We start from the raw sequence: 10,830 nt of genomic DNA, 5'->3' as shown, positions 1-10,830 counted from the left end.
TATTATTGATAAAGGAAAATAAAAATATTAAAGACTTTAAGACTTTTAAATAATATTTTTTTATATTTCTTTTCCAGGTTTTTAAGATAACTTATGCGTAGAGTGCGTAATATTTTTAATAAAATAGATATACGTATACTTACTAGTAGAATAACTAACTAGATATACTTACTCCATGATATTTTCCGATCAGGATTATATAATATACCTATAATGAATTCGTACTCCTACAATATTACTCTAAATGGAATTATTAGATAGCTTATAAAAGATATAATAATATTATTTAGAGCATTTTATTGTAGGAATATAACTTCTCATGATAAATAGACTTTTATGAACCTTTTAAAATTGTTGATACTTAATTTTTACTGCTAATTGTTATCAATTATATTCGAATATAAAAATAAAGTTTTCAAAATTTGTAACATGTACATATTTCAATTTAAAATAATATAGATATATTTTTACATATGATTACATTTGTATATGTTGCATGAGAACTATTGTATTTGTTGCAATTGATATACTAGATATATATTTAATTACAATCTCTTATTTTATTCTAATATTTTACGCGCCAGATGATTTTACCTCGTAGAACATAAGCGTCTCCGTTATTAGTCTCACTTGTTTTATTCGAACTTATTTCGAGATACAAAACTACTCGTATTTCTCGACGTCGACGATCGAAGGTTAATGTCACGCAAGGCATGGGTGCGTCAGCACCCAGCCGAGTTTGTGCGTCCTATCCCAATAGACGGAAAAATAGCTTTCCCTTGCGATGACGATAGAGAACCGAAAGAGTAAACGAGGAAAAAAGGGGGGAGGGAGAGAGAGAGAGAGAGAGAGAGAGAGAGAGAGAGAGAGAGGCATTTATTATTAGAGGTCGAACCGCGCTGTCGGCGTCGGCGTCGGCGTCGACGTCGGCGTCGACAGCGCGGGCGTTGCGCAGGGAGGGCGTCACGGGATCTGACATTGCGGTAGGCTACGCATCCACGCATATCCCGCGCAATGTGTCGCGCGCGGCAGACGTCAGACGTGTAATGGTATAATATACCTATAATATACATCGCGCCGGCGTATATACATGCGAGCGTCGTCGCGCCTCATCGCCGACTGCAACCGACTGATGCCTCTTCTTCGTGAGCGTCGAACGGACGAACCGAGCGGCTCCGAAGCTAAACGGCGAAGACGACCGAGCGGCGGTACGCTTAGGCGCGAGTGACGTGCGCGGTACGCGAGCGAGAGGCCGAGAGCCCGAGTTCGGCGGTGGAGTGGAGTGGAGTCGGCTGTCGGAGTGTGAGAGTCTGGAGAGTGAACGAGACTCTGGACTAGCGGGCTACCCCGGTTCCGAGTCAGTCAGTGTGCCACCGGCGACCGTAGCCAGCCACGGTGCAGGCGAACGCGGTTACGCTCCACGCCAGGTCAATCGCGTCATCGCTTCAATCTCTTTCCCCTTTCTTCTTTCTTCGTATCATCTTCTCCCCTTTTTCGAGGGACAACGATAACGGATACGTCTACGACAGAATCGGAGACAAAGTGATACACTGATACCGCGTGATAGTAGCACAAGTATCGTTTGCGGATAGTAGTGGAATACGTGGATCAAGCCGACGAATTACCAAGTGAACGATCTCCTCTTTTGCGCGCGACCGTGAAACAATTTTTTTTTTTCCCTCCAACCAGTCGACCGTCGAGCTGGCATCAGCTCCGTCGGCTCATGCTGAACGTTCCGCGAAAGAGGTGAGAGTTTGACAGCGAACGGATTGAGCTATTGGAAACGTGCCTCTCTTTATATTTTGGTACACGGAAAAGGCCGTGGAATTCGGATCTCTTTCCCGCCGCGAACATCTAGACCTCCGTCCTATTTCCTTCGCGCAATCTTTATTCAAATACATTCTTCTTTCAAGAATCACCAGGCCGCTTTGTTGACTGGCACTTTGGGCACTTTTGTGAAGCAAAAACTTTTGTGTCAGATATTAAACTGATTAAGATCCTAGATTCGTTTATCTCTGTCGTCGGTCTCTACCTCGTTCTACTTACGTTCCTCGGGTTTCGCCATCACCGCGACGCGATCAAGATAATCCGAATGGTAAGCGGAAGTGTAACGCGCGAAAAGTAAACGCGCCCCGTGCCGGTCATTATTGCGCTCGTTTTCCGGTTTTCCGGGAGTGAGAAGAGTAGAGGACAAACACCTCCTGAGAAAGGAGGAGGTTCGAGGCCCGTTTCGAAGGACATTTGTTGTGCGCGCCTGCGCCACCCAAGCGAGCGGGCGGACGGGGGACCCCCGCCAAGTGCAATGTCGAATTTTTTATAAAATTCGAGACAAGTGCGCCGTTCGGGATTACCGAGCAAGGATAAGGAATCCCGCATCAAGTGTCCTGGTAGTGCAAAGGGTGGAGGTGGTGGAGGATCCGTCGATCTCCGAAGGGATCTCTCGGAAAGCGAGAAGAAGAGGGTGAGAGAAGGGAGAGAACGCTGCTTGTTCGCGCCGAGCGAGACCGAAAGAGAGGGTAACCAGGGTAACCATGCTCGAGGATCAACCGTTGGATCTGAGCGTACGCGTCGGCGATTACGCGGAGCTCAGCAGGGAGGACAAGGACGAGCAGGAACAGCGGGAGCGCGAGCGTAAGGATTTGCCTGTCGACGACTATGGGAACGAGGCGGCCGCACTTAGGCTGCGAGGATGCTTCGCCACCGCGTCCGAATATAGCCAGGAACGAGAGGATCGGACTTGCTCCGAAGACTCCGACGACTCTTGCTCCGATAACAATCAACAAATAAAGGACGGCGGTGGCGGCGGCACGAGGTCGCGGTCCAGGCCGCCCGGCACCAAACCCTATAAGAAGAACCTCATGAGACGATACCGTGAGTCAGTTGTGATGATCTCAATCGATCTAGATTTGACCGATATTTTCCCGTCCTCACATCCACGTCTCTCTCTCTCTCTCTCTCTCTCTCTCTCTCTCTCTCTCTCTCTCTCTCTCTCTCTATTATTATTATTTATCACCCAACAAAAGTTTTTCTCATGTGTCTCGACAGACAGGAACTTGTCTGGATGTTAAGTGTTATTTTAGGATTTGAACCAAATATATGTTATATTTTTTTCTATCGAAGAAGAAAAAGGAAAAAGGAGAAAGAATAAGAGTAGGATTATTGTTCTCGAAATCTAAAACAGTTTCTAACTTTTCTAGTTTTCCTCCTTCTAATTTTCCGCAAGATGTAACACTTAGGCAAATGAGCTGCTTTGGCTTACTCAGCGATTTGATTTAAAAGTCAAGACTGTTGTGCAATTATTACCTACAATAATATTTTTAGAGTGGACATTTTCATTATACATTAATCAAAATACTATTACATTTCGACACCTATCTGACGGAAACAATTTTCTCACGTTATCATATAAGAGCAACTCATTCGCAACTCATGATTGTTATAATGTGTCATTTCCGCGATAAGGTAACTAATGATAACAACGTATTTTTTATTAATTCACTTTGAATTAAACAAAAAGCGAAGCTGTTTTCAATAAAAATATTTGCTTATTAAATGCGTTTTACATCCTATGAAATACTTGTCTCTCTTTCTCTCTCTTCCTCTTATCGTATTTCCAATAGCGAATTTGACCAATGTGAAAAAAATTATTGTGTCTCTCGCGTATTTTATATCGCGGCGACTTTTCGATCGACGTGCTCGTGCGAGCGTATGATCCGAGGTGCGCACGCATCCGTCGGGCCAGTGCGTAATTTCGGCCGATAAAAATATTACGCAAGTCGAAGGTCATTCCGTGAAGCGGCGACGACGACTGGTAGCAGCGACGAGATATCGTCGACCCGTTTCGCGTAATCTGCTCTGCAATCGTTATCACTTCGCGAGGCTGCTTTTTCTCTCTCTTTTTATTTTTCCTTTCATTCTTTCTCTCTCTCTCTCTCTCTCTCTCTCTCTCTCTCTCTCTCTCTCTCTCTTCTCTCTCATTTTTTCGCGCCTAGATAATACCTTGTGACCTGCCCCAAACTCAACGAAATTGAAGTCTCACGTATCGCTTATGTTATAACACATCTCGACGTTGATCTTTGATAAGTTCTTCCTTTGAGATTTATTACTTTTCGACTCCACCGGATATAACTGTATAAGCAATTTCGGAAAAATATAACCTCAATCTGCATTGTTTCTGAATTTTTTAAGACTTTCTTTAGATTTTTTTATAGCAATAAATCCCACACTTTTCGTCACGTTTCGTCACATTTTAAAACGTCATATAGAAAGGAATGTAACAGTAACGAACAGATGTATATGTCTTTATTGGTAAAAAAGTTATGACATTTAAAGTAAAAGAAAGTTTGAGTATGCCATATTGAGAGATTTTTCAATCTAATTTCTGATTGCTTACATTTTGAAATTGTTATATTATGCTGTAATATTAATATTTTGTCTTATTTTTTTCTACCTCGTATTATATTCTTATTTCATTTCGATTCATTATTAATTTTTGGAAGATAATACACATAAAATAATAGTTTTGTCGATAGATATTTTTAAAATAAAAATATCTAAGAGGATATATACTTTTTAAGTTTATTTTTCAATTTTTAAGTGTCTGTCCACATTCCTAATTTAAATGGTGAATGTTCTCTCAGCGGGATTTTGAGAACCCCAAGATTGTTACATATTCTTTGAGAAAAAAGAAGAAAATAAAAAGAAGAATACAGCTTGTCGGTTAAAGATCCTGACATTATTTATTTATATTTTACAATGATAATCGAGTTTTCAAGAATAATGAGAAAGAAATCTTAACATGCTAACATATTGCTCATATACATAAAAAGGGAAAAAGCAGCTATTTATTTATAAAATATTTCAGGTACAGTTTTGTTTTAATCTTTTGCTTTTTTGTATAAAAATGAAAGTTTTATAGAAAAAAATACCGTTCAGACCTTTTTTAACCCTTTTCCTGAGAAAGGGTTAAATTCAATGAAAATAACGGCACAAAATGAAGTTGTTTAACAATTCAATTTTCCGCTAGTTTTCCGCTAGTTTTTCCGCTTTCATTCCCCCTCTCTCTCTCTCCCCCAATAAACAAACACATACACACACACACACACACACACACACACACACACACACACACACACACCAATAAACACCGAATATTTTGGAACTTCCATAAATCAGGTAATCTTGATTTAAATAAATTTTTGTATTTAATTAATTCGATAATACTCAGCACATCAATTGCTCATCATGCCGTAATTTAATGTGCTCTTCGATTCATTGCATTTCTATTTAATAGACGTTTTTATCCATATCTTTTTATATCGCATACTTTCTATATTAACTTTTTTCCCTAAAATGCTTTATTTCTACAGAAATTTTTTATACATAATTTCGAATCTTAATTAAGTTTTGGTATTTTAAACATATCTAATACATTTGTTTGAAATCATAATTATACACATTTTTTATTTCTATCGTTACAATGTATTTCGAATACAATATATTTGCGACAGTTTTTATGCTGTAATGTCTTTCTTAATTTTGGAAACGTATTTTGTAAACACGAAGAGCAAAGGAAATAATGCTTAAAATGTGTGATAAACATTTCTCGTTTATTATTTGTAAATAGCAAAACTTATTTTTGTTGCTGTTAGATCATTATTTCATTTTTCGTTCGTTTTTATTGTATAATATATTTTTCAAGCCTGTTGATAAGGATAGAAAGATCCGAGGCTTTCTCTGCCTCGGGGCCTTATTTTTGAAAAGTATCGTATACAAAAAACTAAAGAAATGCTATAATATAGCATACTATAGGATTTCCCTAGTTTTTGATATACTCGTATATGATATACTTTTCAAGAATAGGAATCCTGCACACATTTGTTGTACGACAAAAATGCACAAATGAAATAGTATGACTTTCCCTTAAAACATCTAGAGTTGTGGCCGTATGCCTATTATTTATATTTTAAAATATCATTACTCGACATTTCTAGCGGTTCGGAATATTGAAAAAAAATCTCGGGTTTAAAATACTCTTCGCGTCGCGTCGTTCGAATAATCAGTTGCATATTCGATTGTTATGCAAAGTTATGGTTATCTTTAAATGCGTCTCGCTCAAATGTAGGCTTGCCTTTCAAAGATATATCGATTATTGTAATTAAAGTATCGATGCATTCTGCACATCCGAAAACATTATATGTATCTTTGAATCATGCAACCAAAGTGCTGTTTCGTGTAACGCGCGTCAAATGAAGTAAATGGCAGATTACTTGTTTATACTATCTTTTTTTTACATATCAGCTTCTGTTACATATTTTTTATTAAAATCATTGGCATTGCATTATCGAATGAGCTCACATGAGCTTGATTTCTGATCATATCAGCGCTTCCAACAATAACAAAAAGAGAAGCAAGAAAAATAAAATAAATTTCTCAAGGAGCGCTATTTGAAATCATATCTAATTGGATGATGATACATTCAACGTTCTTTGTAAGAGAATTTGACCTTCACAGAGAATGCAAATTAATCGCACGTTAGTCGAGGTCGTCTCGACAGTTTCCGCGAAAGTCATCATGTACTTCCTGCTCCGGTTAACGAATCCGGGTGTTTGAGCGTCCCCTCGATTCGTCGAAATGTAATGGTGTTATCAGATAAAATCGTTATCGCGCGCGTAAAAAGTGTGTAGAGGAAGAAAACGCACAGGGGGGGGGAGGGGGAGAAGGACGGCAGAAATTATTTTATCGCGTTCCAGCGCGGGGTACTCGAGCGATAAGTCGGCCACGTAATCAGATAAAGTGAAATTACGGATCACCACCCAGTGCGAGTTACAAAAGTGCTCAGCATAATAACATTGGTGCGACTACTTTGATTTCGACCGCTTCAGTCGTTAAGGTTTGTTTATATTTTAATTCCAGTTTGTCTATTGTTTTAATATAGCTTCTATTTAATTTATTTTATGAATATTTCTAAAAAATTATTTCAATAACGTAATTAATCGTCGTTAGACTTTTAAAGTATCATATACAATTTTTAAATGCATAATATATTATGATTAATGTAATATATAAAGCATTATAAAGCATTTATAGGATTAAAACAGTATTGCGAATAATGTCAGAAGATAGATAATTTTTGCTTGTTATTATTTTTTGCATTTTAATATCAACTTATCGATATGGATGCACATTAATATCAATTTTCAAATTTCTTGAGAGATCGTCTTAGTACACTGATTGGCTTTGTGTTTATATCTTTATGAACGAATATTGCCAGAAATCTGGCATGCATAGCCGTAGAACCGATTGTCATACTGTTAAGATATAATTGAAATCACGGACAGTAGTCCTTGCAACGCGAGGAAATTCGATATAGAAGGTAAAGGAGGATGAGTAAGGAGGACATGTAATGACAAACGAAGGAAGCGGGAAAGGTAGGGAGTAGAACAAGAGGAAAAGACAATTTCAGTTTTTAAATCACTCGAAGTGAATTCGAGTCAGCCATTCTGTCTTCCCCCCCCCCCTCCCCTTTCCTTCTTTCGGTTCTCTTCCCCTCTTGTCGCGCTTTTCTCTCTTCCTCTCGATCGCGAGAATGCATGAAGAGAAAGACGGATTACTTCCGGCTGCGCTCTTCTCTCGGAACGTACAAGCTACGAGAGCGGCTCGGCGAGTTAATCAGGAAATGAAGACGCTTCGATCGCCTCCCAGGGGAAAAGCAGCGTCTGTCGACCGTAGGGTTAATCAGTGACTGCACGGGATTTAGCTCTATCTCTCTCTCCCTCATCCCCTTTTTCTCTTAGCAGTCTATGGCAGGAGAAAAAAAAAAGAAAACGAGTCCGGACACGCCCTGAAGATCGCCGGATGATGTCGTTAACCTGATAGTCTCGAGAATGCTCTGATGATAGACGCCGTTCGTTTGTCGCCTCATTTTGTAAAACGTGATGAGGATATATTGTCTCTCTCTCTCTCTTTTTTACATAATTAACGTAGCCTTTCTGATAATCGACATTTCTTTAATCTACCCTTCACTATTGTGATCCATTCATTCTAGACAGTAGAGTTTGTACAAAAAAAAATGATTACATCATGTAACATTTTGCGGGTGATACATGAATATCATTTATTTAAGTCTTCGGAGCTAAAGTTTGTAATAGAGTTACCGTCGTTGGGTATCTGTAAAATCCATTTAATTTATGTTAATTAAAAGACACTAATTAATTTCAAGAAACCAAAACGGCATATCTCGTATAAAAAAAGGGAAGGACTAAGTTTAATAAGATTTTCCAAATTTGTTTTATATTTGGACCCACTCAATTATAAATCTTTGTTAAAAATGTCAGTTATTTAACTTTCATTATAACATAAAAAAAATTGAATCATTTGACATTTTTGACAAAGAAATTTATTATATTGACTATCGAGTGAGTTTACCATCATCTTGAGAAGATTAATATGATAAAATTGATGCTTCTGCACCATAATAATCATTTATAGAATATTGTTACCCAAACCAAACATAATACTGAAACAATATCCAATACTCGTTACGATCGGGAATATTATTATTGGAGAACATCCGCGTTCGCCGCCGGCAACTACGGCGAAGACCTGACGGAATGGCCGTCGGCGTTTGTATTTAAATAGCTAATGGTTCGAGGAAGCGCGCGAGCTCATTGTGATTCAGGATATTGGCCCGCCAAGGAAGGAAGGAAGGACTCGCTTCCTGTCTGTATGCACCCTCTTGCGTACACCGCAGCTTGCTCGCTTCGTCGGCTCTTTCCTTCTCCTTTTTGTCTGCTCTACGAATTCCAGACGGTGCGATGGTGCTGTACCGCGCGTCATATCACTCGTATCGCCAAGAAGAGTACACGATTTCTCTCCAGTCTCCTTCGGCGAATCGACCGTCAGTTTCGGTGCGATTCAAGTATCGCTGCGTCTACAAAACAACGCGTCGCGTCGCTTTGCCGTTTCTAGAAAGGATAAATGTGTCCTATATTTGAGCATTGCGAAACTTTCCTCCGTTCATGCCGCGAATGACGTACTCTCGCCGGTATTAAATTCACTTCCTGGAGAGAACTAGTATTAAGAACTTAATACTAGTTTGACGGGACGCACAACGAATTGTATTTACTAGTTATTTAACGTTTTGTTATTTAATAATATTTAAAATTTTTTTTAATAACGTGATACCACGCACTAAGTATTCTTTACATATTAACAAGGAACCTTGCAAAGTGTCAAATTCTTTTATTTTAATGAATTTTGTATATATATATATAGGTTACTACACATACACATATATATATATATAGGTTACTAAATAGATGACTTTAGTTTTAAAGGTTGAAATCACCTTTCATGTGTAAAGCTGTTTTCAGTTTTTTTTGTTTTATATTTCAAGCTGTCAAAAAATGTTTTAAACCTACTTTAAACGATCTATAATACGCGACTAAATTTGGAATAGAATTCTGTTTATAATTTTGCGTGTCGTGTAACACAGAAAACATTCGGAAAAGTAAAATTCACATATATAGAAAATATATATCAGAATACACATTTAAGATATGTGACAAAATTATGTAGATATATAATGTGATTAAGTTGAATTTTATCTTGAATTTAATTGAAATTATTTAGTAGAAATTATAAATTACAAATCTAAAGTGGGCTTTATATAAAAGTTTTACAATAAAATTATTTATACAAATTTTCAAAAAATTTTTTTTAATAATTATTTTAGTGATGTGAATCAATATAGGTAATTTTATTGGAAAATCTTTGTGTGTGTATAAAATGTTTTTTAATATTTGAATAATTTTTGAGGTATAATGAAAAAAGCTGAGAACTTTTCATATATGGAGGAGACTTTATCTTTTAAAATCGTTTTTGGGTCGCAATTGATATTTTCTAAATTCTATCTATTTATTACATATATGTGTGTAATATATAAGTATGTGACATATCTATTTATATAACCTATATATTTAATATTATGGCCGATTTATTTCATTTTTAAAATTTAAAATCAAAATTTGACACTTAATTCACAATGTTCCCTTACAAGTAATTAAATATAAAAGAGATGTTTCCCCGAGATACCCTCGTTTCTAGATTGTTTGCAATGATAACGCAAGATACAAACAACGAGATTGAGATTTGAAAGTCAATGGTTGTGACTTGCGAGATGAAAGTTGGCAGCGTAAAACTAAGAGCTGCATGGAGGCGAATGTGGAAAGTTGAAAATTGAAAGTTGGTGATTTATAATTGGTGGTGCATATGTAGGAAGTTTCATTCACAAATTTGCAGCATTGAATATATTATTTTATCTATTAATTAATTTTTTAAGAGGACGGAGCTCTATTTAAAAAATTTTACAGTTAAGTGAAATTTATTATAAAATAATTTATTGTATTTCTTACCCCTCAAAACATAATACTGTTTCAGCTCCACTACATGGCTATTTTATAATAAACGTAGAGGTTAAAATTCACGTAGATATTTATATTCGATTATTATCCATTGGTGTTTATCTACGTCAATAGAATCTTAATCTAGATAGCAGTATAATTAAGCAGCTTAATTCCGTCACACAATTTTTATAAAAAATAATATACAGCTCTCGAGTCACGAGAAAGTGAGAGATGCGATCAAGAGGGTGTCAATATCGGAGGCTGCGCGGGTCTCAGGTGCGCGCGACCGATTTAAAATTATCCCCGAATGCGTTCGCGAAACTGACCTACATCCGGACCCTCCCGCGGCCGTTCTTCGCTGCACGCTTAATTTCCTTCGCGCCGCCCTCGCCCCTCGGTCGCGGCGAAGAGAAGGAGGAGCTTA

The 10,830-nt window shown here is 37.5% G+C and overlaps 1 protein-coding gene across 7 annotated transcripts in view; it reads left to right on the top strand.

Moving 5' to 3' along the window:
* LOC108687614 (ecdysone-induced protein 74EF) overlaps nucleotides 1-10,830 on the top strand; it is a 289,947-nt gene that overhangs the window by 210,307 nt on the left and 68,810 nt on the right. Inside the window, exon 1 of one of the 7 annotated variants that reach the window (XM_018193477.1) lies at nucleotides 1,433-2,871. The exons of the other annotated variants lie outside the window; for them this stretch is intronic. Within the exon in view, the coding sequence (XP_018048966.1) occupies nucleotides 2,532-2,871 (340 nt within the window). The 5' untranslated portion in view covers nucleotides 1,433-2,531. Of the gene's footprint in view, nucleotides 1-1,432; nucleotides 2,872-10,830 lie in introns of those variants that run through there. 7 annotated transcript variants of the gene reach the window in all.

The sequence above is a fragment of the Atta colombica genome, unplaced genomic scaffold (genome assembly GCF_001594045.1).
Source record: "Atta colombica isolate Treedump-2 unplaced genomic scaffold, Acol1.0 scaffold21, whole genome shotgun sequence".
Classification (NCBI taxonomy): Eukaryota; Metazoa; Arthropoda; class Insecta; order Hymenoptera; family Formicidae; genus Atta; species Atta colombica.
Note: the sequence above shows the minus strand (reverse complement) of the source record. Positions and strands in the feature narration are given on the sequence as shown.